The sequence below is a fragment of the Volvox carteri genome (genome assembly GCF_000143455.1).
Source record: "Volvox carteri f. nagariensis unplaced genomic scaffold VOLCAscaffold_16, whole genome shotgun sequence".
Taxonomy (NCBI): Eukaryota; Viridiplantae; Chlorophyta; class Chlorophyceae; order Chlamydomonadales; family Volvocaceae; genus Volvox; species Volvox carteri.
In genome coordinates, this window is record NW_003307559.1 from 19,857 (window position 1) to 45,437 (window position 25,581).

The following is a 25,581-nucleotide window of genomic DNA, read 5'->3' on the forward strand; positions in this document are numbered from 1 at the left end:
AGCGCATACGGGATGAAATCCTGGCGATACAGCAACGGAATGACTGCAAGGTATGTACGTACGTAAGGGTGTTTAGCGGGAGAGAGATGGGGGGTGGAAAGGGGTTTGGGGGCTGCGGAAGGGCGGAGGGGGAGGGCGAGGGAGGGAGCAGCGATTATGTTTGCGGGCCGGGAGAGGGAGGTAGCAGTGTAAGCTGGGGGGCCTCTTGGTGTGTATGTGGAAGTGCGGTGTATGGGGCTTTGGGGAGTCGGTGTGGGGTTGAACTGTCTTCCCGGTCTTCCCGGTGGTTCACCGACGCCGGGGGTGGTGGTGGTGGTGGTGGTGGTAACGAGTGGGTCTCCCCTGAGTCGGTCACTCAGCACCCGGGCTGCTGCCTGCCTTCAGCCTTCCTTGCCCTGGGGGGAAAACGGGGAGGGGATGCTGTGTTTCCCACGCCGACCGCCCTGACCCTTCTACGCGGGGTGGGGTGGGGTGGGGGTTTGGGTGGGACTTAGAGTTTCCGGTGTTGCCCCCGGGGAGGGGGGAGGGGGCGCTCGGACGTCGTAACCGGTACCCTCTCTCCCTCTTTGTTGTGCTCTCCTCCCCTCCCCTGGCCCCCTTCCAACCCGCGCCTACACACACACATATACATACATGCATACACACGCACACACGCCCGCCCCGCCTCGCCCCCAGGGCGGTATGATGGAGGAGTGGCACCAGAAGCTGCACAACAACACCTCCCCGGACGACGTGGTGATATGTAGGGCCCTTCTGGACTACATTGCCGGTGGGGAGAGGGGAGGGGCTTGGGGGGTTATTGAGCCGGTGTATAAGATGGTGGGGTTGGTTGACCGGTTAATTGGATGTTCATTCATGGCATTTGGAAAGGCAGGAAAGCTCAGAACCAATCTGGGTTGGGTTGAGGGTCTTATTCCCCACGGGGGGAAGGAGTGTGTGCGTGTCTGTGTGGGGTGTGTGTGTATGAGTGAGGTGTGGGGGTGGGGGGAAGGGAAGCGCGGCGCTTCTCCTCCTCGCCAACTCATTACCCCTAACTTCAGTCGCATCGCACTGCCGCCACCGGACCTCCACCCCCCAATACCGGCCGGGGGGCACAACGGCTCCTCCCCGCATCACCCGCTTCCGCGGGTCCACTGCCCCTCCTCCACCACTGCCTTCCCGCCCTCCCCGCCTTCGCTTTCGGCCCCTCTCCCCCTCCTTGACCCACACCCACACCTACACGCTGACGTCGCGTCGCGTCGTGTATTTAGGACCGACCCCCCCTCTACACACACATAGGACACCACCGTGGGGGCGGGTGGTATACTAGCTGGTACACAGTACGGCAGACATAACCTCTACAAATACACCCTAGGCGCTCGACCAGCAACATCTCGCGAGGCCTTTTCAGCGGCCAGCTATTACAGATGGGGGCAGCGAGTGGGGATAGTGGGAGCCTATTACCCGCCCTGTTACCGACCCAACCGGTAAAACCCCCCTTAGTGACAGGCCACTTCACATCCCTCTTCACGTAACCCCCTCTCCTCCCCCCTCCCCTCCCCTCCCCTCCCTGCACATCTCCTCCTCCCCTGTTTCCCCCCAGCCGGTCTATCCGTCACCGCCTACTGGCGCACCCTGAGCTCCGCGGGCATCACCGCCCAACGTCTGGCCTCGTTCGACCGCCCCATCACCTCCGAGCCGCGGTTCAGCGGGCAGCAGGCGGCGGGCCTTCAGAGGGACCTCACCGCATACCTGCAGGTGGGGCGGAGGAGGGGGGAGGGGGGAGGGCGTGTGGAGGGGATGGATATGTGTATGGATCCTGCTAGCTTGATAGTGTGTGAGAATACGGAGGGGGAAAGGGGCGGAAGAGGAGAAGGGAGGGGGGCCGCCGTACTGAGTATGGCCCTGGTGTTGCGGACCGCGTGTGGTTTGGATGCGGGTGTCTGGGGCTATGTTGGGTTCGCGGTGCGGCGGATTAGAGGTTGCCAACTGTCAACTACCGCCACACCGTCGTTAACTGTCAACTGCTCAATTTGTGGCAGCAGCTGCTGGTCGTTATTGCTGAAGGGACAAATCCAAATCCCTTCTCGTCCCAGTCTACCTCTCGGCTCCGGTGATCCGGCTCCCTCCACCTCAAACCCCGCCCCCTGCCCCACCTCCCCCTACCCCTACCCCACCTCAAACCCCCCGCCCCCTGCCCCACCTCCCCCTACCCCTACCCCTACCCCTACCCCTACCCCACCTCCCCCTACCCCTACCCCACCTCAAACCCCACCTCCTCCTCCCCCACCTCAAACCCCCCTCCCCCTACTCCTACTCTACTTGAAACCCCCCTCTCCCCCCTCCCCTACCCCTACCTCTACCCCTACCCCTACCCCTCAACAGACCCTCCAGGCTGTTCACGGGGGTGATGACCTGGCCTCAGCCATAAACAACGTGCTGGGGTACCAGGAGTCGGATATGAAGGGTGAGGGGGAGGGGCGTGAGGGGGGGGGAGACGAACCACGAACGAGTGAAGCTGCTGCCAGGGCAAGAGTGTACCAGAAGTAGAACTTACCAAAAGGCGTTCTTGAAGTGCGGCGACCTCGGGATGACGTAGTGAAGAAGATGTCGGAAAACTACCTACCTAGCCGCCAAGACTAAAATAAGCGCAGAAGAAAAGCAGTACAGCCAAGCTGTAAGAAGTAAAGGTAGGTGAAGAAGCGGCGGAAAAGTAGTAAAACAACTGCTGACATGAAGCTGGAATAAAGTTTGCCGCCGGCCTGGCCGCGGCATTGACGAACTTTGGCGAAAACTGGCTGATTAGCTGGTAATAAAAAGCTGTCGGTGTGCAAGTGCTCCTCCAAACTCCCCCCAAAAAACGCGCGACCGACCCGACCGACCCGACTATCCTAGTCCGGCTAGCCGACCGACGCAACGCGATATACACCGACAAAGCTCGAACCTTCTGGCCAGGCAGCAGAAGCAGGGGGCAAAGGCACATGCAAGGCAGAGAGGTGGGAAAGTTGTGAGCAGCGAACGATAATGACAAGAACGCATGCGAATGCCGCTGAAAGGGAATATTAAGATGGCAGGCTGGGGAAGCTGGGAATAAGAAGCTCTAAAGAACCTCTGTGGAAGCGGAAGAAAACGAAGGGACTAAAACAGAAGAAATACAAATGCAAAGGCGGCGCAGGACGACGCAGAAGGTGTCGTACGAGAGAAGTGGGGGGCTCAAAACCGGTAAGAGTTCCCATCGTCCGGGTTATCCGACATCTTCAGCCAGGAGGAGATTCGAGCTGTGGATGTTGTGGATCTTTACCTGCCGAACGTTCACTGTTGTCTCGGTCCCCTTAACTTCATTTGCAGGGAAGTGCATTGTCGTACCTGCCGTACCCCACGTCGTCACCCCCACCTTGGAGCGGCACCTGAGGGCCCTTCTGGCGCTGCAACGACACCTGGCCTCCCCCGCGGCGGCGGCGGCGGCGGCGGCTGCAGCAGATACGACATCGCGCGGCAGCGGCACCCCGCCGCCTTCCTCGGTGAGTCGCCTTGTGCTTGTGCCCCTAACACCACATCACCAAATGGGGTGGTTGACCGTTGCGACTAACAGCAATAAATTACAAGAATAACAACAGCAAAATATTAGAATTTCAACAGCGGCAGGCCCCATGGGATCTAGGGGCGGTAAGGCCGGGGGAGTGAGGTGATGAGGTTCTCCCGCAGCAGCAGTAGCAGCAGGAGCGGGAGCAGAAGTATAGCAGTAGCACTAGCAACACTACGTCGGGTACTGAAGACTGTTCGGGTTATTATTTGTTACATTATACTGGAAGTGGGCCATATCTATGTATGTATGTTGTTACAGGGTGGTTAACTTCGCCAGCGGCCCCCTTTCCCGGGGCAGTCCCTGCTCTCCCCTGCTAGAGGGGCACCCTAATCCGTCACCCCATCCGACTTCAGAATGTATTCGTTGGGTTCGGCAACTCACCACCAGCATCCAACCAAATCTAGCGGATCAACGGCGCATCAACTTAGTTCCTGGTCAGCTCGCAAATTGATTTTATCACGTCCTACACCGTCCACAAGATGGGGGACCACCTCCCATTTCAACACTCCTCAAGCACCCGAGGAGCCGGCAGGCGGATTTGAACCCAGGTCGGCCGGGAGCAGAAGTCAGGCCTTAACCTCTGCCAGCCGCCTGCCGTATATGTATGTGCACAGCTTGAACCTGAGTTCCATTCATGTCAGGTTGTTTCAAGGAACAGATTTCCAGGCCCGTACGGCAGTTGCTGCTTGCATTTTGGCTGTTATTACTTTGGGCGTCACCAATTGATGCCTTATGCATGCTTTGTCCTCCCTTCAGTGTACGGCATCTCCCCCTCTTTACGTTGTCGGTTGTGAGTCGTACACGGTCCTTCTCCTCCTGCCTGGGCTTTGCTGAACCTCTCCGCAGGCGGCTGCTGGAGTACGGAACTCCCCGCTGGCGGCGGTGGCGTCTGGCGGCAGTGGCGGCGCCGCCGCTGGTGCCGCTGCGGTACCGGCGGCGCCCACTCAACGGCCCACTGACGTGGCGTCGCTGTACGGTCTATCCGGTGCCGTACGGTTGATGGAGATGGTGGTGGAGGCGCGTCATTGTATCCGGCCGTTCCTGGACGGGGGCGATTCGGCTTGTGGCGGACGGTGAGGGGCGGGGCCGAGGGAGGAGGAAGGGGGAAAGGAAAGGAGGGGGGGGGGAGGGGTGTGTCTGGGCCCGTCTTAGGGCTCCAACCTCCTGCCGCGGCAAGATTCCGAGTACGGAATATCTGTGTATGTCGGTACGGAAGGGAGTTGGGCGCCGTGTTTGTACGTGTGTATGTATCATAGAAAATGAAGGGAGGGAAAGACATATTTTCCAGGACTCCCGAGTACCCCGAGGACTTGTCTGTAGCAAAACCAGGAAAGGTCCCCCCATAGGTTTCAGTCCCACCCTGACCCCCTCACTACCAGAGGTATCAACACTTCCTAGCTTCATCGCCACCATAATTACAACCCACCACGTCTCGAACGAATTTGTCGCCGATGTCGTACGCCGTACAGGTTGGTGGACGTGGCGTTCCTTGACCTGGCGCTGGACAGCGCTCTAAGAACCGCCGTTGAAGCCAACATAGGGCCCGTCAAGAAGACCATCGCCGACGCGACTGCCATATACATCGCTGCGGCGGCGGCCGGGAAGGGAGCCAACGGCGGCGGCGGCGGCAGGGCCAACGGCGCCGCCGGCCGGGTTATTGGTAACGGTAATGGTGGCGGCGGTGGCGGCTCCGTGCTGCCCCTCCGTGGCTCCTTCGCGGCGGCGGCGGCGCTGACCCAGGTGGGGCTGGGGGCGGGGGCGGGGGTGGGGGTGGGTCCGACTTGTAGTGGTGGGAGTGGGAGTGGGTGGGAGGCTACGTCTGACATCATCCCCTCCCTCCCTTTCCCCCTCCTGGTCAGTTCTACGTCTGGTACACTCTTGCACTGGCAGCAGCTTCACTCGCTCGTGGTTCGTCTTTCCCCCCCTATACCCCCTCCCTCCGTCACACACACAAATATGTTGAGCAGGGTAGTGGATATCCGCAATGAGCCCCATCAGGGGCGTGTCTGTGATGTAGGGTGATGTGTTGTACGTCCGTACTCATCGTTAGAGGCTTCCGGTTGGGTGTGTCTCTTACCTTGTGTATCACTGGGCACACAAGGTAAGAGATCCGGGATCCTCCGTTAATCCGGGATCCTCTGCTGCCGGACCTGTCTCACCGTTCCCTTCTTGTCGTACCCTGACCTGCTTCACCCCCTCCCCCGGGTGCCCGGGGGCCCTACAACCCCTCCTGACTCCCGCCCAACCCCTGTGTCCCTCCCTCAGGCCTCCACACCCCACCCAACCTCTAAAGCCCTGCAAGCAAACAAACAAACAATCCTGAATCGGGACAACAAATTATTATCTCATCGCCCTATTTCTATGAAACCCTTATCCAAACGAATTCCACCCGGACACCCCCAACACCCCCAACATGTGCAGTATCTGTCTATCTCTGGTATATCTGCTTCAATTGTCAGTGGTTCGTCTTACCCCCAACACCCAGTTCCCCTTCCCCCGATCTCTTTCCCCGGTGGCCCCGGTGGCCCTGCCCGGGCCGTCCCCTCTCAGGCTCTGGAGGTGGTTCGGCTGGCGGCTGAGAACGCGGCCCTCAGCTGCTGCCCGAATGACGACCTTGTGTACTCCAACAAATGGCTAAGGCTGCTGGTGGCACAAGAGGGTGGGGGGGGGAGGGGAAGGGCCTTGCTGAGAGGGAAGGGGGGGGGGTGCGGGGCGGAGGAAGAGGAGGGGGAATGCGGGGTGGGGGAAGGGGCTCCGAGTCGGGTGGCACTCCCCAACTCCTCCACCGCCTTCCCCATGCCCCTGTGTCTACACAGACCCACGGGACGCTCGTGACCGCATGTTGCAAGCCCTGGCCATTGCGGAGCGGTTGAAGCGCTTCCTGGCGGACCACGGGGCGGCGCTCATAGGCCTTATACAGCCGGCAGCGGAGGCCCTGGCAGACAGACTAAAATTGCAGCCGGTGAGACAGTTCGTGGGCGGGAGAGGGGAGAGGGGGGAGGGGAGAAATGTTTTGGATGTCCACCGCGCGTGTACATTTATACATTGATGTGTTCATGCCTTAGGGATATAACATTGTTTAGTTCTGAAGGCATGGTCGTACCCCGAGGACAGCCCAAGAATTCTCTTCGCGATGTACGCCGTACGGTGCAACGTACGGCACAGGGCAGCAACTGTCTTAACTGCCCACCCGACTCCACCCGGTGGGGAGTGTATTGCATTGCAGGCGGCGGTGAGCGGCGTGGGGGAGGAGGTGGTTCGAGGCAGCAGCGGCGCCCCTCTGGCTCAGCTGCTGGCTTCCCTGGAGCCGGCTCTGCGGCAGGCGACCGGGGGCGGGCCCTGGCAGGTGGGGGGAAGGGGGGAAAGGGGTGGGTTAGGTCGCCCTCATCGGGGGCCGGGCGAGAGGGGAGCCCGGTTTAGGAGCCGGGATGGTGCGAAGGAGGGGCGGATGCATTCCGAGAAGGAAATGTTCCCCCATAGGGGCCAAAACAGCGAACTGTTCAACCGCCGACGGACTGATCGCGACGTCATCCAGAGTGCCGGCACAGCCGAACAGGAGTTGTCCAAAGCGAATGAGGACACCGCCGGGGGGGTGGTGTATCGGAACCTAGTCCAGGAATACATCACTACCTTGTTGCCGCCTTCCGCTGCCTTCCGACCCCGCAGCAAGATGCGATGCTATGGCCCTCCCACCCACCCACCCACCACACCCACCCACCACACCCACCCCGTATGCCATTTTTAACACCCTTTGCCCCTCTCTTCACTGTTGGTTCTATATCCCGCGGCGGGCTGGTCAGATTGTGAGTCGGGGCTCGGGCCGTCCCGTACTTGCCGGACGGTTGCGTGTGGAGGCCCGACTGGCTGCCGTACAGCATGAGGTCATGCGTGAGCCCACCGTACTGCTCGTGGAGGGAATCACGGGTGGGTGGATGGCCATGTAGCTCTAGGGTGTGTGTGGGGGGAGCCGCGGTTGGAGGACCTAGTGTTAATTAGGGGTTCCTCTCCTCCACCTCTCCTCCTCCTGGTGGGGGGTTGGGGGGCACTGGGAACTACTCGTACCCACCAGGGGGCCCAAGTCGTGGGCGGGTAATGCGCCGCTGGGGCCCCCGGTGGGTGGAGCCATAGGTCGTCCAGGAAGGCATCGTACCGTCCACTACCCTGCTGGTGCTGCTGCTGGTGCTGCTGCTGGTGCTGCTGGTGCTGCTGCTGGTGCTGCTGGTGCTGCTGGTGCTGCTGGTGCTGCTGGTGCGCAGATTTGGACACGACTCCCTGAACAACTCCCCGTCCCCTTGAAACCCCGGCCCCCGGCCGGTGTGTGTATATGTATGTGTGTCTGTTTAGGTGCTGAGGAGATTCCCGATGGCTGTGTGGCTGTGCTGGTGGGGGGAGGCGCCTCGGGGCCTGGCTGCCCCGACGTGCTCAGCCACAGCGCTGTGAGGGCCCGCAACATGGGGGTGTTGCTAGCAGGCTGCCACTGCACGGAGGTACATGGGTGGCGGGGCATGTGTGTGTGTCTGGGAAAGGGGGGGACGGAGGCGTCGCACGCGTGCGTGATGGCATGTATGTATGTTTTGGGGATTTCGGGAATTTGGGAACCTGGGAGGGGGGGGGGAAGGGGGAAATTTGGACAGGTTCCATGACTCGTAGGTCCGGTGATTCGTAGGTCCGGTCTGTGTGTCCCAGGGAGCTGAGTTGCCTTCTTACGGGTCTGTCTGTCAGTCTGTATATGCAATGAATGTTGGTTGAGCTCCGAACATGCGAGTGCACCCCTGGGGTAGGGGAACGCAGTAGGGAGGTGAAGCAGTATGTCGTATGCACGGCAGCCTTATCCGCAGACTTCGGCTCTTATTGCTGCGCCTTTAGTTGTCCGACGTGATTCAACCTCTCCCTTTATGCTCTGTGTGTTAATGCGCTTTACGCATGACAGCCATTACACGAAACCAGTACGAGTTCCCCCTCACTCCCCTTCCCCCTCTCCCTCGCACTACCCGCACAGCTGGTGTCGCGAATCAAGTCCCACGGGGGTAGTCGAGTGATGGTGCGACTGGAGGGGGCCGACGTGCAGATCAGCTTCAGTAGCACGGGAGCAGCCGGGGCGGCGTTGACAGCGGGGGATGGCGCTGCTAAGTGACGAGGAGGCAGACGACGGGTGGATTGGGCTTTGAGCATGTCATGGTAGATTTTGGATGTATTCGCAGCTGGAAATATTCTTGGCATCACCCAAGGGTTGGTCCGTTGTGTAGGGACTGCAACACAACGGATTGAGGCCGTCCCCACTCCCGGGGATGCGGTGGAGCAGCGGATGGTGGGGGGGAGGTAGATTGATATGCATAGACGAGGGACGATGATGTGCTGAACAGCAGACGTGGGAACGCATTAGCGGACGCCTCCGCTGTTTCTTTCCGTTGCAACTCGTTGCTCGCGAGGGGGAGGATCTGCGGCCTGTGCTCACCGATTGCGATTGCGTTGCTACCATTGGCTTGGTTGCTGGGTCTGCTGAGGATAAGACACCTTGTTCGACGGATTGGTCGGCAAGGAGGACGTATCTTTGTTATTCGGTAGCTAAAGCTGTTGATTGCTTTTATTGGTTGCTGTAAGTTCAAATAATTTGTATTGACTGCCTGATATTGGTCGTTGGTTTTATTGTGCCGTCCATTCATTCTTGGAAAGCAGTGTCAGAGGCGTGTTCGTATGGCCAGGATGGTGTGCCGTCTGAGATTGTGTGTTTATCCTGCGGACCGCTGTGGCGCTCATTGCTGATGAAGGCGAGGCTGTGTGTGGAGCGTTGCCTTTTGCCACACATGTATACTATGCTATCGTGCGTTGCAGCGTGTTTGTTGCCGTACCAGCGGCTCGCATATACGCCAGGCCGCCTGCTGGAAAGGTGAGCTATGCTGGCCTACCGAATTAAGACTAGCAAAGTGAAGTCAACACCTAAGCCTGTCAAACTGATTGACGTTGTCGCTCTTGTTGAGTTGGATATAGGTTGAATCAACTCGGCCGTCATTTGCCACATCTGCAATATCGTTTTCGTTTATGTTATTGATGTCGTGAGTGACGTGGCGTGATAAACACTTTGAGTATCAGCAAACGTGTGTTGCCGAGTGTGTTTCGGGCGCGGCACAAATCCTGCCCGGTAGAATTTTCACTGAGTCACATGGCTCCAATTGTATTTGCTTGCTGACAACCTTGATCGTTCCTATGCAATATTACAGACACCGATAAATGGTTTCAGGTATGAAGTAGTTAACAGTTAGTATGCACAACAGTATTACTGCGGAGTCGACTATCCACACATGTAAAGACGTTGCCAATAAACACCGCTACATGTCGCTCTCAGACACACAGCAGCAGATCGACAACTCAGACGTCAGTCGTGTTGATATCAGCGCCGCTCATGCCAGCGCTAATATCGGAAGCACAAGCACATTACGCGATGGACGCTGCCGCCCGTGTGAACGCCTCATCCGCAGCCTCAAGTCGTTTGACGTTGGGGTGATTGGCTGCTACCATCTTGAGCTGCCTGCATGGGATCAAGTCACAGAGCCGGCACACCGAACAACGTAATTGTTACTCAACTGCTAACATCAATCAACCCTCTGCACATACACATATGCTTGCGCTAGTTTCCCCATCAGTCATTCCTTCCAAGTGTAAAACCTCTGCCGACCTCGCGCTCCTAGTCCGGGCCGAACAACAAAATCAGCATGGGCGGCCCACGCACCGGTAACACGCAGCGGGGCGTTCTTCTACTCCCCTTCCTGAACACACGTTACAAAGCGGCGTTGCCTCACACTGAAGAGAAAGAGGGCCCTCATAACTCACGTCTGGTAGCGTGCGACGTTCTTGCCTAGGTGCAGCCCAACAGTAATTAGATTGGACAGCGTATCCGGGTCCTTGGAGTCCTTGGAGAACGCCTCCTGTAGATCGTGATCCGCATCCTCCCAGCGCCCCATCTTCATATAGCACACCGCGCGGCCATTGTACAGGGCGGCCTAAAATAGAAAGCGCACGCGACGCAACACAGTGAGGGAAGATGGCGGTTCAGCTTTGGAAGCGAAGATTCCCGAGACGCCAATAGGGCGACGGCATTCCATGCCCCAAAGGGCTGCTAAGCAGCCACGCATACACCGCCATGGCAGGGGCCGAGCACACAGCAGCGTATGCACCAGCATGTTTGGCAAGTAACGAGGCGCCACAAGGCCGTGCCTATGCTTGACTTTAGGTACAGCCCCGTACTTTTAACCCTTAAACATGGCGCAAGCAGACATAGGAATACATAACTTGACTCGTGAACGGAGACGTCCCTATTTCGAGCGAATGGGGCAGCGGGACAAGCCCGCAAAGCAACAAGGCTGAGGCCGTGCCATTCCGAGGCAACATCTCGTGCCAGCGCCTTCCCCAGGCTGGCGAGGTTAAGACCAAGGAGGCGTGCCAAGACATGCGCCCAACTCCTGCCCCCATACTTGGGGAGGAGATAGTCTGCCCACCCTCGATGGACAGACAAAGATGCACAGGGCTACAGTTTGGGTCGTAAGCCGTGCAAACAGATATGCATCTGTACCGTATAGTTATACTTCTCGCCCAGCTCCTGGTATACGTAAGCAGCCTCCTGGACCTTGGCACCGCCCTGTCGAGGTGGACCGATGGTACAATTACAGGGCAATCATTACAGAACAACCAGACCCCACAGCAGCGGATCGCAGACTGGTGGACCTAACCGCAGGAGCTAGCTCAACGCAAAAATCTACAATCAGAACCTTAATCGGCTGCATAGCTTCACTGGCAGATGAAGAGTAAATGGGCATGGCCAATAGGCGCCACGGCATGCTAAGTCATGTGGTTCGTGAAGCGGGCCCAAGGACAATAAAATGACACTTAGATGCAGCGTGGCTTACACACAATGAATCCTGTTGGAGTTGGGAAACGTATGGGTGAAGGGGGCTTTATGCTTTTCACAACATGCTCCCCTGGAAAATGGATGGCACATGGCAGCTGCAGTACTCCCGGGCCCCAACCCCTTGCCGAATGGCCCAGAGCGACACTCACCAGCGCCTGGCCAACCCACGCGGTAGCCAGCTGCGTCAGGGTTGCATCATCGTCGATACCGGACATGGTCTGATATTAAGGCAAGGGGCAAGACAGCGTTACGAAGGGAGGACTTTGGAGCTGCTCGTCCAGCACACTAACGATTGTGCCACTCTTGTCGCACCTTGACCTGCAGCTCCGCCTTATCTGGCCGGTCCATCTTCAGGTACACCTGGACGCAGAGGGCTTGCCTGCAACAGCGCGAGGAATGCCATTTCTAAGACCCCGCAAACGCTTATCCAAAGCGCCGAAACCGAACAATTCTCACAGCTCAAGGTTTGTGCTTCCATGACAGCATTTGAGCGCCTCCGGGTAATTCCCCTCCTGCGCGTGGATCATTCCCGCTACCAGCAACACGGTCGTGTTCCTGTTGCAAGCTGAATCTGACAGCCAGTCTTGAAGAGTTGCCAAGACATCCTCCTGTGTGTAAATAATGCAGTGTTCGTTGTTTAACCAGGGCTCCCCACTGATTATTGAGCAAGGCTTGCCTTCGACTTGCGCCCCGATAAGTACTGCGCCAAGAGTTTCACCGCAAGAAGTCCGGTGGCAGCTGAATCTCGAATTTCATTGATCACCAACTGCAAGCACGAAGCGAAGCCATGTGCTCTGACACTGTAAGGAAATTGCCGCAACGTAGCCAAAAGAGTCCTAAGCTATAAGATGCTCACATCGTAGCTGCCCTGCGCGATGTAGGAACGGTAAACGAAGCAGTCACGCTCAATCGCCTCAGCTTCTGACAAGTCCAGGTCAGCTGCCTCGTTGATCACTGTATTGTAAGCTCCTAGATAAAAGGCATTTCGAACATTGAATAGGAGATCCGCCATCGCTACAGCGGCTTGGCAATCACCAACTAAACGTTTGCCGTTAAAAGTTTGCCTTCCAATGCTACTTACGACTTAATGTGTTAACCAGAAATAACAACATACCCAAACAATAACCGTGTCCCATGAACCATGCCTAAGGGAATTGGCGCAGTACTGTTGCCGTACGTTTAAGGGATGCACCCGTTCACAGAGAGCCTCATTCCGCAACGACCCATCAACTTCACCTTATAGTATACACATGGCCACCCGACGAAACAACTACTTTGTGAGTCAGCACGGCAACTTTTCGTCCTGTAGTAAGGGGCAAGCAGGGGCCAAGCCGATGCGCGATCGTACGTGCCACAAGCCTATGCCAGCTTCGCCAGCCAAAGCCATCGCCACCAAACGCAGGTCTAATTTGTCATTGCCATCAGATTGTAGCACACATGGGTCGATGTCAACACCGCTTCCTGTGAACGGCATTCCTTCCTGCATGGCATCTTCATGGCTCTGCCAGGAAGGGCAGTGACGTCCAGATTGCTGTCATATGTTTTTCGTCGACCTGACGCCTTGCCTTAGTATTGTACCTGCACTGTCCTTCGAGGGATAAGAATCGTCCCACGTGGTGAAACCCCACGAAAGCTGTTCCACACTGATCCTGCAGACCTGCTTGGGAAAAGAACCTACCCCAGCACCCATTAAGCCTGCTTCCGTCTTGTTTCCAACAGCTCCAAGTACTTCGCATGGTGCTTAATGCACGGATGGTTGCTACAGTTGATGCTCTCGCTTCACCATCCTGGTTCGTGGCCGCCCGTCAGCCCTGCCAAACATTGCAAACCAGGGGAACTCCTGATACCCTAAGTACATCGTGAAAATAATAAATTTGGACCACGGTAGATTTGTAAAGACAGAGTTAACGGTCGTCCGTCTGGTTCTCCGGTCGCAGGTTTCTGCATGCAGTTGTGAACCCGTACCACAGTACAAACGGCCTTCAGCATCCAAGCTCATGGTATCGACGAGGCGAATCCATTCACGGTGAACAACATTGTCTTGATCGTAGTTAAACAGGCAGTAAAGCCCTGTTCCTTTACGCCAGCGTCTTGTTAGAAGTTCAACGCTTCTTTTGGATCCATGCATTCCGTGAAAATGCCAAAGTTATATTAGCTCCTTATATAGTAGAACATGCTTTGCATACAGCGAAAGGGTAATTAACAATCTTTATGACCTAGAGATGACCGTGACAAATGGAAATGAACTGAAAGAGCGTCTTGGCAACCACAGTAATTTCATATGTAAAGGACTAACTTACAAGTAGCCTAAATTACGGGCTGACATTACTTTGGAGGGATGAAGCTCGCGGTTCTGCTTGCGACTACTGCGGCGATGCTAGCATGGTGCGGCGTCCAACTCTACCATGTTTTGCAATCCCAGCAATCATGCGAGATGACCTACATGTATGCGAAGTACGCTGCCGTCGAGATGCCACCTGAGACAGCCGGCCTCAAGGTTTCATCATCTGGCCCCAACGGCTCAATAGAGGTTTCCGCAGTCATGATGCATACCGCTGCACCTACCTCGCCACTACCCGACTGGGCAAAGGAATTCTCTACTGTGGCCAATCGGGTTGTGGTTGCCGTGAATAACTTGAGAAACTCCAGATACCGACTATGGCGGTACACGGGCGATGACCAAGGTGAGCTGCGTTGTCCTCTCCCAGTCTCTATCGGTCGAACCTCCCACATTCACAGGACGGGGGTAGATCGTGAGAGTTGACTTGAGTCTGTCTTGGATCAGAGAGGGGGGAGTCCCGGCACGCTTGTAAGCGGCCCTGCACCCACAGGGGCCATGTGGACTCACACGCCGCACGGGGTAATTAATCTACCGAGGCGGCTCCTCATCCACGTAGCTTTGGCAGACAACCTACCCCTGTATTGCGGCCATGCGAACGTGCGCGCGGCGAGCATGACATTGAACGGTGTATCTTACTATAAGCAGCGCCGCCTGACGGTCTCCCCGCTGGCTGGAAAACGTCTTGATTGTTTGCTCGCAGGTCCGCGGCGGGGCAGTGGACTGGCATTGCCGGTGTTGTTCATCCCTGGCAACGGCGGCTCTCATGAGATGGTGCGCGGCGGGACTTGGGATCCACTTGTCGTATGGGGAAGAATGTCTCATGGCTCAATTATAAGCCGCAAGTTCTCAGAGCAAAAATATGTGAGCGCGAAGTCTTGGCCAAGTCGATTGACGAGTTCAGGGACAAGTACATTGACACCGGGGACGGGGACTGCGTAGCTTTGCCCAAGCCGGTAGGTTAGCTTCCCGTCCCGCAACCCATTCATGTGGGACGTCAACGGCATGCCATCCGCCTGCCTGCTAGCTTTCCTGATGGGATGCGCCTAGCCGCCTGCCACTGCCTGGCCCATTATTGCGCGGCCGCTTACCCCGTTTTCTCTTGTCGGTACCTTTTTGTACCGTATTGCTCGCCCATTCGCAGCGCTTTCGTTGATACCTATCCAGGTTCGCTCGCTGGCCTCCGAAACCGCCCGCCGAAGCTCCCGTCTGGGAGTGCGCTTTTTGGACCCGGTGGACGTGATCTGGTACATGTTGGATCTGGAGGGCGAGTGGTCGGCCTTCGACGGTGATATCCTGGTAGGTTGGACAATGGGTAGGTGACCCAAGGCCTTGGACCTGTGTGCAGGCGAGAGGGACCCAGGACTGCCTGACCTTGGGGGCCCCCTCCCTGACCCCCTCCTGTCTCACGCGTTCTGCCTCTTCCTCCCACCACTACTACCTACCGCCGCAGGAGAGACATGTGAAGTTCACGTTAGCGGCAATGAGGCACCTGGCAGCCATCCACAACATAATCACCCCCAGTAGTGGTGGGGCCGCCGACACCAACACCCGCAGCACCACCACCGCGGGCTCGAGCGGAGGGCGCCGGCCTCTGCAGCTGCACCCGGGTCTGGTGGTGGTGGGACATTCTATGGGAGGAGTGGTGGCGGCGGATGCACTGGCGCGAGCGGCAGAGGACCCGGAACTAGGTACGCCCGCCTGGCGGTGTAGGAGCGGCAGGTGGTAGTTGGAGCGGCAGGCGGTAGTTGGAGAGGCAGGTGGTAGTTGGAGCGGCAGGTGGTAGTTGGAGAGGCAGGTGGTAGTTGGAGCGGCAGGTGGTAGTTGCCGGTGGTGTACATGGCATGATTCGGCTGATGGAGTCCATGTGTCGCTGGTGTTGTAGCGCGGCCACACTAGATGGGCCGATAGGTGATGAAGTGGGCGGGGATCTCCTTTCATTGCATTTCGCACAGCTGCCTCCTCAGTTGACCTGCCATAATCGGACAGCTCGCCTTCTGGTCTATACAATGTGAGTTCTTGCGGCCCTTGCGCGCCCGATGGATCCGGATGTAGATTCCAGAACTTCAGGTTTCGGCCAAGAGATTAATGTACGCAGAGTCCGTGACCCGCCACACGAGCGTGTGTGTGGGTGTGTGGGTGTGTGGGTGCTACATATGGGGTCGCCACGTGGGTCGAAAGGCGTTAGGACACTGCGGCGGCTATATACGCCAAGAAGGTCACGAGTCGGGGTGGTGGTGGTTAGGGAATGCCATGGCCTGCTCTGCACTACCTCCTATGGACGCGGCGCATGCAAATCTGGGGTTATTAAAAGGATGCCGCACAGGGACAGAGACCCCACCGCTGGTAAGTGTGAAGGCTACGTGACACGACGACCGAACAGTTAGAAGAAAGCACCTATTCCGCGACACCCGGTGCGCATGGGCGGGGACAGCTCTCCTTTGAGCCCCCCTCTCACACCACGGCCTTCCTTCCATTGCCGCAGGTCCGTCCCTCGCCTCGCTGCTCGTGACGCTAGGCTCGCCCCACGTCCGACCACCTGCACCCGGACACCCGTCCCTCCAACGTTTCTACACGCGGGCAGCCGCCCGACCGCGCCCCGTGGTTCCCGTGGTGGCCATCGCGGGAGGCGCCGCGGACGTCCAGGTAAGTGTGTGCGCGTGCGGGGGTATGCGAGGCAACGAGGCGGCGCCAACGGATGAGATTGTCAGTCTTGTCGTCGTTTGTCAGGCCGTCCTCTGCACGTGTGATAATGACCACCAGCCGTTCGTTTCCGCCTCTGCCGGCAAGCAATGTCTCCACCTCTCCAGTCTGTTCTGTTTGCCGTCCACCGCAGCTATCACTAATTGCCCCTGCCGCCGCCGCCGCAACCATAGCTTGGCGCTGGCACTACCTGTATGCTCTCGTGGGACACTCGTGCCAAGACTGCAACCGCAATGCAAAGGCGCCGGCCTGCTTATCTTCCTGTGCGATGCATTTGGCTGTCTGTACCTTTGGAGACACACACGCACCCATACACACACGTACGCATGCATGTATCAGGTCAGGCACTACTGGTAGAGCACCCACCAATGCCCCCGGGAGATCGCGGGATCGAGACCTGTCAGGGTCGAAAATCCTTCCGATGGTGGAAGGTAAAGTGCCCCTAGTTGATGGACGATGGTGACCTGGGATGACGTTGACTTGCGAGCTGACCAGGAATGGAGTTGAGCCGCCGTCGATCCGGCAGTTTCCGTTGGATGCCGGTGGTGGGTGCGGAGCCTAAGTGGCCCACTGAGAAGTTGACTAGGGCAACCGGATGAGGGTGGCCCGAAATACCGGGGAAGGCAGGGTTTCGCAGGGTAGCGGCCACGGGTGAAGATATGGCCCCCTGTCCCACACATCATAAGGAGAGTCTCCCTTCGCGCACACACGCATACACGGTTGGCCATCTGTATATGCACATGTGTGCGAACGCGCGCCCGTACGCACGTGACACGGCACAGCCGAATCACTTTCACTCTCTCCCTCCCGCACTCGGCCCCTTTCCTTCCCCACCTCCGCAGGTGGCGGCGGCGCTCACCGATCCGGAAGGTCTTGCACCACAGGTGGGCAGGAAGGGCACCGGGCAGGAAACAGATTGCTAATAATGCTCATCTGGAACGGGCGAGCGCACACTACCGGTGACACCCCGGTGACTCCTCTCAGCTGCAGCATGTCGTCCGTGTAGACTGCTACTTACTCGCCGCACCACTGGCGGCGCGGGCCCGCAGCTCCCCTTCACTGTCCTTCCGCAGCGGCTGTTGTCCTGCATGCTTTCACTGTACCAGGGGCTGCCAGGGGCTATATTCCGTTTTCCACCTCTGATTATTGGTGGTTCTTTGTGATGCTCATCTTTTGCTCGCCTTTAGGGCAGCTTCACTGCGGGTTTTGCTGTCGCCACATCCCCTCTCCTTCCGTTGCCGACCCTGTCGTCGCTCTCAGGGCATGTGGCGGCGGCTGGTTCTTTCCGAGCTGCCAGGCGGCTGGTGTCCCTCCCGCCACAACGGTCTGGTGTGGTGCAACCAGCTTGTGGTGGCATTTGGGCAGGCGCTCGTGGAACTGGCACAGGTAAGTGGTATGTATTTATATATGTATGTATGTGTCGGGTGTTGACCCTAGGGGCCCTAGTAGTGTTCCGTAGTAGTAGCTGCAGTGGCCAAGGAGTGGCCAAGGCCGCGTTAACGAGCCGAGAGCACTGAGGTTCACGGCGGACATTGTAAACCTCCAATAGCGCCTTCACGCCGGACAAGCCAGCAGATTGCAGGCAAACAAGAAGCGCGGCAGGCAAAACAGGATGGCAGCAAGGCAGGCAGGCAGGCAGGCAGGCAGGAGGTTGGCAGCGACAAACAGGCGTAGCTGAAGGACAGAGTTCAGAGCTTTCTTCTGCATCATGAAACCATAAATTAGTTAGCTTCGAGTTGCTGTGCGCTGGGTGCCACTCTGCCCAAGGGGGCCCGAAGGCACCGAGATGGTCGCATAGACACGCACCACAATGCAGTGCCTGCGGACCACTCGGTGCAGCCACAAAAGCGACCTCAGGTCGACGCGTTTCCCTTTGAAAACGGTGTAGGATAAGAGCGAAACTGCAAAAGCGTGTAGAAACCGGGGTCAGAGGCAGCGCTGTTAGGAGGCGGTTGGTTGGTTGTAAACATGGAGGGGGCAACTGGAAGTAAGTGCGTAACTATACTAGGACCATACTAGTAGAGAAAAGTGAAGTGCGTCGGGTGGGGACGGTGTAGCTGGGGAATATGTGTGGATGGCGGGGTTCGCGTGCGAATGTCAGAAAGTTAACGTGAACCTCAAGTGTACTGGAGCGTGACACAAGGATAATTCTGGTGAATGTGGTCTGGAATGTGAACCGCATGATTGCAAAGCTTGGCGAACGTGGCACCGTGCATGGAGGCGGGCTTTACATTCCCTTCCGCGTCGGAAAGGAGGGTCAGCTTGTGGGCCACAGCCACCATCTGTTGAGAGCTGATCCAAGCCATGGCCGCATATACCTTCCCTTGTTCGGAAACATCGCATATACTGCAAGAGTGCTTCGGTCCTCGACTTATTTCCCTCCTCTGATCCCCTCCTCTGTCGTACAGCCGTACAGCCGTGAATTCCGCACCCCATTTTGTGACGTCCCTTATGCCGCACCTTTGTAAGGACGCATTACCGGACCTGGCGGCGGTGCGCAATGCAGCGGCTGCAGCGACCACCAGCAGCCGCCGTCTTACCCACGAAGAGGCATCCGACCGCTCCGCCGCCGAAGCCCCGGCCGCCTGGGCGGCCGCACATGGACTGGATGCAGCGCGAATCGTAACGGAAGGCCTTTCTCACGATGATGCCGTCGTACAGCCTCCTAATACGGGGCGCTCCTGGGATTGGGCATTACGGCGGCTTGACCAGCACTTGGCACACCCTGCACAGTCGTACATGGCGGCGGCAACTGTGGCAGCGGCGATGCCGCCGTCGCCTGGCCTACGGCGCCAAACGCGACGGGCTCAGGGTGTGGGGAACGATGGCCACAGCAGCAGAGTTGATGGCAGTGGAGAGGGTACCGGGGGCATCCATGGGACGAAGGTCGACTCGGAGGAGATGCCGGAGCGAGAAAGGAACGATTTGGAGGGCGTGGGCGAAGCAGGGCCCTTGCTCCGGCTGGCTCAGCGGGCATTGACGCCTTCAGCGGACGGCGGGGCGGCCTGTGGTGGCGCCAACTTGGCCTGGTATTTACAGTACGGCGATCCACAGCGGCTGAAGCCGGGCGAGGATGGGCAGGCGACGCTACGTCTGCTGCCGAGTGACTTGGAGGGTGTTCCCGGCTGGGGCCGCATGTACTCCTGGGATCTGACGGACGGAACGGGACCCATGGGTCGGCGCTTGGGTGAGGAGGGTCCCCGAGGCTGGGCAGCCGTTATCTCCGGATCCAACCCCTGTTCAGCGTTCCGAGCCTGGCTCAGTGTCACGGTGGACTATGGCACGGTTACTGGCAGCCCTGCCGCAGCGACGGCGCCAGGTGATCAAGGGAGTAAATTGCAGGAGAAATTGCAGACGGCAGCGCGGCGGGCGCTTCCCGCGCGCAGTCGGTCGGTGCGTCACGACGTGGAGGTGACGGGGTTTGCGGCGCCATTGCCCGCGGTGTCCGCGGCGGGCGGATGGCGAACTCGGCTGCAAAGGTGAGTTGTTGAAGTGGTTTCCTACCTACTGATGCGAGCTGACCGTTCAAGACGACGTATGGGAATGCGGCGGGACAGGAGTGCGGAGGGCCCCTGACTGACTGTGGAGGGCCTCCCCTCCATCTATATATACGGCAGGTTAGGGACTGTTAGGTATGCATTTGGCACTGTAGGTTAAGCACTACTGGTAAGGCACGCGCCATTGCACCCGGGGGATCCCGGGATCGAGACCTGTCAGGGTCGTAAATCCTTCCGATAGTGGAAGGCATAGCGCCCCTAGTTGATAGACGGTGGTGACCTGGGATAAAGTTAACCTGCGAGCTGACCAGGAATGGAGTTGGGCCGCTGTCGACCCGGCAGATTCCGTTGGATGCTGGTGGTGGGTGCGGAACCTGAGCGATCCACTGAGAAGTTGGCTAGGGTGACTAGATGAGGGTGCCCCGGAAGGCTACCGGGGAAGGCAGGATTTCGCCGGGTAGCGGCCACGGGTGAAGATATGCCCCCCTGTCCCACACATTATACGGCGATCGTAGCTTAGTCCGTCTGGATCTGCTCAGATCGCACATTGGCTGCATCTACACACCGACTTACTAAACCTACACTTCCTGGATCAGTCTAGACCTGTCGCCCACCTCCCACCTCCCACCTCCCACCGGGTGTTTGTATCGCCTCAGTGAGTGGCAACTCATCAACCAGGGCCGGGAGTACCAGTCGCGAGGTGGCTGGCTGCTGCTGCTGCCCAACTCGTTGGTGCTACCGCTGCTAGAGCGGACCGGTGGGCCCCCACTACCACTACCGCTACCACTGGCCGCCGCCGCCGCCGCCGCTGGAGGCACACGGAACAGGGAGCAGGAAAACGCTACTGCTGGCGATGGACAGGAGGCCGTGGTGGAAGTGCAGTTGACGGTTTGGTTAGCGGAGCCGTCGTACAAACCCGCATTCAGCTTTGTAGCACAGACGCTGGCACCAGTGGTGAGTGCAGAAATAGAATACAATGCAGGTTGGGGAGACCTGGTGCCCTTCACTACTCGTTCTCGATTTCCTGGTTAATCCTCACCTCCTTTGGCATCAGCTTCGCTCGTTCGTGGTTCGTCATTCCCCCCGCATCGTCTCCTTCAGTACTCACCTTCAGTGCTCTTTCCTTCCCTCGTGACAGTCCGGAAGCGGCTCGGACGTGGCGGGACATACATCGCAACGACATCCGGAGCCTCTACGTTTCTGCCTCCCGGAGGTTCCGATGGGGCGACTGGTGGCCATGGCCGGAAACCTGGGGAAGACCTGGCAGGCACCACCACCACCGTCACGGCCACTACCACCACAGCAGCGCCGGCAGCTGTTGGTCCCGTTAGAAGTGCCGTACTTGACTAGCAGCACGTACGATAACCGGGCCCCTAACCCTGTGGCGGGTATCCTGCGATGGTTGGGGCTGTACAAATACACTGCAGTACGAATAACTCGTCTGGACGCGGATGGGCAACCGGTAGTTGAGCTTCAAAGAAGTGGGAGCAGCAGCGGTGGCAGAGCTTGGGCAGACGCCAGAAGAGCAGATGGCGGTGGCAGCGGCGGTGGCCGCGGCGCCGTGCAGTGTTTCTTCCCGACTGTTGTTCTTGTCGGCGGCGGTAATTGTTCCTCTGGCACCCGCATGGCAAGTCTCTTACGGGTAAGTGGCTAGTCGGGTCGCCAAGTCGAATCACAGGAAGTACATGGTGCCTTATGGTGCTCTGTTGACGAATATTTATTATACCTTATGTCTACAATTGATTTTCCAAAATAGAAAAACCAATGCAGCTTATAAGGCCCAATAGAGACGGGTTGGACTTGAGAGCAGATTCGACTGAGGGGACATTACGCCGAAGAGCCGCATGCAGTGTCTGGTTAGGAGGGGGAGTTCGAGGGCGATGCACAGGAAGCGAATGATGGTATCCGCGGCGGTATCAAGTCGATGCCAAACACAGAAGTCGCATCATGATTGGGGTGACCCTTGCGGGCCCTTGGGGCCCCTGATGCCCCTGATGAGAAGGCCCACACTTATTTTTTGGCTATGAACCCACCATACCGCCTAACCAAACCGCATACACCAAACCCTTTGCAGATCAGCACCAACCGCACCCTTCACAGCCTGGAGCCATGCACGACCGACCCATCAGGCTGTTCTTCCGTGACTGCGATCCTGGATCCAGCCTGCCAATACAAACTGGACCTCGTGCCCTACATGGTGGAGCGCCTGGGCCCCCTCCTGCTAGCCCACGTGGGGCACTTGTGGCTGTGGGCACAGCTGGCGGCGTTGATGGCCGTGGCGGCGGCGGCGGAGGCAGTTTCGAGATCGACGGCAGTGATGGCAGCGATTGCGAGGGAAGCACCAAGGCCTGTGGTGGCGGGGACAGTACCAAGCGGGCCGACTTCAGTAGTGAAGCGGTCGTCCTCGGATTCCGTGAAGGAGCCGGCGGGAGGGCTATCTTTGAGAGGCCGCTGGCGGTTTTGGAGCTGGATCATGATCCCTTGGGATGCTGTTGGCGTACTGCAGGTGCGAGAGCAATGTGTGACTGCAGGATCCGGAGGTGGCTGCATAGTAATGTGTAGGCTGAGGCGCTATGCTGGGGTTGAACTGTGCAGGTCTGGTTGCCAGGGCAAGGCGGAGGGCGGTGGAGAAAGGGGAAGCCCCCTGGTCGGTGATAGTGGTCAACTGCAAGCAAGTTCTCAGGATGGATACTGGGTCCTGTCGATTGGCTTATGTTGCCATTACCGGCCTTGCCTTTTCACTTTTGCGCCATCAGCCCGGGGCTCGCTGTTTGCAATACTTGTGCTCCCTTGCGCTCGCTTTCCCCACTGTTGTTTTGTGCTCGCTTTCCCATTTCCGTTCCCCCCTCAGGTGGGGCTGTTGCACCGCAGGGCCCCGGCACTGTTTCTGATCACCGCTGCTGTGGCCACCGTCGCCACCTCGTTGCTGCTGCACACTCCCTCGTGGCCACAGCCGCATCTGCCTTCCGAGCTGCCGCACAAACTGCAGCCAGCCAACAGTGCCGATGACAACGGTTTTGGTGAGATCTGGAACCTCATCCAGCGCCTAAGCACCCTCACTTGGCCTGCCTTACGGAAGACGGCCCAAGTAGCCGGTCTGTGCCCGCAGCCACACCTGCACAACTGTGGCTGGTCCGCCTTGTCATCACGAGGAATAATGGGCCTGGGACTGCTAGCCCCTCTTGCCGCATCGCTGTCACAGCAGATGCCACTGGGGTTGCAAGGTCTGCTGGCTCCGTTACTGCCGGATCAGCCACTGGTGGTCCTTCCTGAGGCAGCTGCAGGCGAGTTCCTCTCCGTCTTGGACCGGCTGGCCCTGGCGGCCACCTCGACACTGCTGGTCTGGCTGATAGCGGCAATCCTGCAGGGTGCCATTGCAGCGGTGGCGATCCCGGCAGCCTGTGCTGCAGCCTGCTCAAAACTGCTCGTCTGGCTGCTGTACAGCATTCTTTATTGGCCGTTGATGCTCGTCGGACGTCTGCATCGCATTATAAAAGCGCCATTGATGTTCCTCCGACGGCTGGTGCTCTGGCCAAAGGACAGGAGTTGCAGCACTGCTGCTGCTGCCGCCACCACTGCTTGGGAGGCGGCGGTGCGCCGCATGATGATATTGCTAGTGCCGCTGGCGGCCCTCACAGTTCTGTCGGGAGCACCGTCAGCGATCCCCAGTCTGGTGCTGTTGGTGTCCGTCCTCAACCTGGCCATGTCCCTCAGTGTTGGCCAGGTCACACCCCAACCGGGGCCAGCAGCTGCTGCATCGACAGCCATCCAGCTGGAGTCGGCGGCTTCCTTGCAGCTGGCGGAGCGGCGCTGCTATGTGGCGTGGCTGCTGTACTACGCCACGTACGGCACCTGTGCTGCACCGGCGGCTGCAGCGGCCCTGCGGTGTGTGGTGCGGCGGCCGGGTGCTGTGGTTGACCTGTTCTCTGCTGTAGCCGGGGTAATAGCGTGGGTCCTGGAGCGGTGGTGGGAAGGTCAGGGCCCACAGATGGTCCAGTCAGGTGTACGGGGGGCGCATGAATCAATGGTAAGAACTGCAGTAGCAGCACATCCGCATCTCGTCAAGCTTCTCTCCAGGCCAGTGCAGGCGCTGGCGTGGGGCCTAGAGACGATGTATAAAGGGAGGGGCATTGAAGTGCTCCATGATGCACTGCATGGGCCAATGAGCACAGCGGCACCGGCCGTGGTAGCATGGCCTCTCTCAGTTGGAGCAGCGGGGTATGTCTTGGCAGCTGCACATTGCATGCTATTAGCTTCGCAGGCTGCAGCCGGCAGGTGGGCAGGGCATGAACCCCGGAGACTGTGTGCAATCAGTCCGGTGGCATCAGTGCCAGCAGTGGCTGGCTGCTGGCTGTTGGCTCTTGGCTGGTGGCTGGGTTCAGTGGATGCCGCGCATGTGACGGTGGGGTCGATGGCGGCGGCACATTTCATGCTGCTTTTGATGGGTTGGTGATTGGGTTGGTGGGATGTTGTAGTAGCTGGTACACAGTACAGCACACATAACGTCTACAAATACGCGCTCAGTTCTCCACCAGCATCTCGAGAGGCCATAATACCTTCTATAAAAAGTCATGCTACCTTCTAAAGCCCTGCATTGAGCCTCAACATGCATTACCATCCCCAGCCAGCACACCCACACATTACTTGAGCAGAAAAAAATGGTCAATTTAGAGCATCAAATCATAGTATTCCAAAAATCAAGTTTTGCCATAGCAGCTTATATCTTAAAATTAATATTTTAACTTTAGCATAAAAAGTTTTATTAATTTCAAGTATCCTTATTTCAGAAAAATACTTGTGGACAAATGATCCTGAGTTACACGTGATCCCTCTCTTTAAATGTTACGGGGTGGTATAGCTTCACCAGCGGCCCCCTTTCCCGAGGCATTTCCCTGCTCTCCCCTGCTAGAGGGGCACCCTAATCCGTTCACCCCATCCGACTTGAGAATGTATTCGTTGGGTTCAGCAACTCACCACCCGCATTCAACCAAATCTAGCGGATCAACGGCACCTCAACTTAGTTCCTGGTCAGCTCATAAGTTAATATTATCACGTCCTACATCGTCCTTAAGATTGGGGGCCACCTCCCATTTCAGCACATCTCGCACACCCGAGAGGTCGGCAGGCAGTTTTGAACCCGGACATTGCGGGAGCAGAAGTCAGGCCGTAATCTCTGCCAGCCGCCTTAACCTCTGCCAGCCGCCAGCCGCCTCCCCCCGTATGACACCAGCCATTGTGTGCATCGGATCATAATGTAGGCCTTGCTCAATGCTGAAGCTATCCAAGTCCAAAGGTGCACAGTGGTGTGGGCGCTGCCAGGAGGGTGGGGAAGGGGTCCTTGATTCCATTGTGAGCACCAGCGCTTCCAACATGCACTCGTGGAACGCCACCATACCTTCTTAATATCATCTTAATATCATCTTAGTGCTACCCACTTCATATGTTCTTCATAGCTACTTGGTAACATTCTTAATAGGCCGCTTAGTAGGTCACTTAGCACCATACTAACTGCCCTCGAAGCGCTTAGTACTGAATACCAAGTCCTCCAAACAAATATGAAGTAACATTTATCAAG

General features: G+C 57.9%; 3 protein-coding genes across 3 annotated transcripts in view; 2 read left to right on the top strand and 1 right to left on the bottom strand.

Annotated features, from left to right (window-relative positions):
* Positions 1-9,215, top strand: part of VOLCADRAFT_104469 (uncharacterized protein) — a gene marked incomplete at its 5' end in the record, with an annotated part of 10,784 nt that extends 1,569 nt beyond the window's left edge. Inside the window, 13 exons of the mRNA XM_002949766.1 lie at positions 676-769; positions 1,583-1,737; positions 2,365-2,446; positions 3,328-3,500; positions 4,412-4,638; positions 5,035-5,305; positions 5,831-5,980; positions 6,116-6,224; positions 6,382-6,527; positions 6,792-6,911; positions 7,441-7,489; positions 7,910-8,052; positions 8,565-9,215. Of these exons, the coding sequence (XP_002949812.1) occupies positions 676-769; positions 1,583-1,737; positions 2,365-2,446; positions 3,328-3,500; positions 4,412-4,638; positions 5,035-5,305; positions 5,831-5,980; positions 6,116-6,224; positions 6,382-6,527; positions 6,792-6,911; positions 7,441-7,489; positions 7,910-8,052; positions 8,565-8,699 (1,854 nt within the window). The 3' untranslated portion in view covers positions 8,700-9,215. The remainder of the gene's footprint in view (positions 1-675; positions 770-1,582; positions 1,738-2,364; positions 2,447-3,327; positions 3,501-4,411; positions 4,639-5,034; positions 5,306-5,830; positions 5,981-6,115; positions 6,225-6,381; positions 6,528-6,791; positions 6,912-7,440; positions 7,490-7,909; positions 8,053-8,564) is intronic.
* Positions 9,216-9,762: 547 nt separating this feature from the next.
* Positions 9,763-12,562, bottom strand: copE (epsilon-COP). The gene is made up of 8 exons (XM_002949871.1): positions 12,325-12,562; positions 12,145-12,234; positions 11,925-12,076; positions 11,781-11,847; positions 11,618-11,686; positions 11,133-11,198; positions 10,394-10,563; positions 9,763-10,091 (listed from the first exon to the last, which is right to left on the bottom strand). The coding sequence occupies exons 1-8, from the start codon at positions 12,478-12,480 to the stop codon at positions 9,998-10,000; spliced, it is 864 nt and encodes a 287-aa protein (XP_002949917.1). The 5' UTR covers positions 12,481-12,562; the 3' UTR covers positions 9,763-9,997.
* A 1,244-nt stretch (positions 12,563-13,806) lies between these two features.
* VOLCADRAFT_90214 (uncharacterized protein) lies at positions 13,807-25,409 on the top strand (the record flags this gene model as incomplete). Its single annotated transcript, XM_002949767.1, has 18 exons — positions 13,807-14,152; positions 14,300-14,509; positions 14,578-14,762; positions 14,974-15,105; positions 15,260-15,497; positions 16,292-16,452; positions 16,643-16,772; positions 16,849-16,940; positions 17,352-17,393; positions 17,516-17,895; positions 18,918-19,988; positions 20,663-20,763; positions 20,821-20,960; positions 21,145-21,648; positions 22,081-22,512; positions 22,602-22,630; positions 22,878-24,281; positions 25,265-25,409. 18 exons carry the CDS (start codon positions 13,807-13,809, stop codon positions 25,407-25,409), a joined length of 5,742 nt encoding a protein of 1,913 aa, XP_002949813.1.
* Between the last annotated feature and the right edge of the window lie 172 nt (positions 25,410-25,581).

Coding starts and splice junctions, on each gene's coding strand:
- copE (XM_002949871.1), bottom strand. CDS start 12,480: ATGGCGGATCTCCTATTCAATGTTCGAAATGCCTTTTATCTAGGAGCT. Junction 12,077..12,144: donor TATCGGGGCGCAAGTCGAAG/GCAAGCCTTGCT, acceptor ATTTACACACAG/GAGGATGTCTTGGCAACTCT. Junction 11,199..11,617: donor CGTGGGTTGGCCAGGCGCTG/GTGAGTGTCGCT, acceptor CCACCTCGACAG/GGCGGTGCCAAGGTCCAGGA.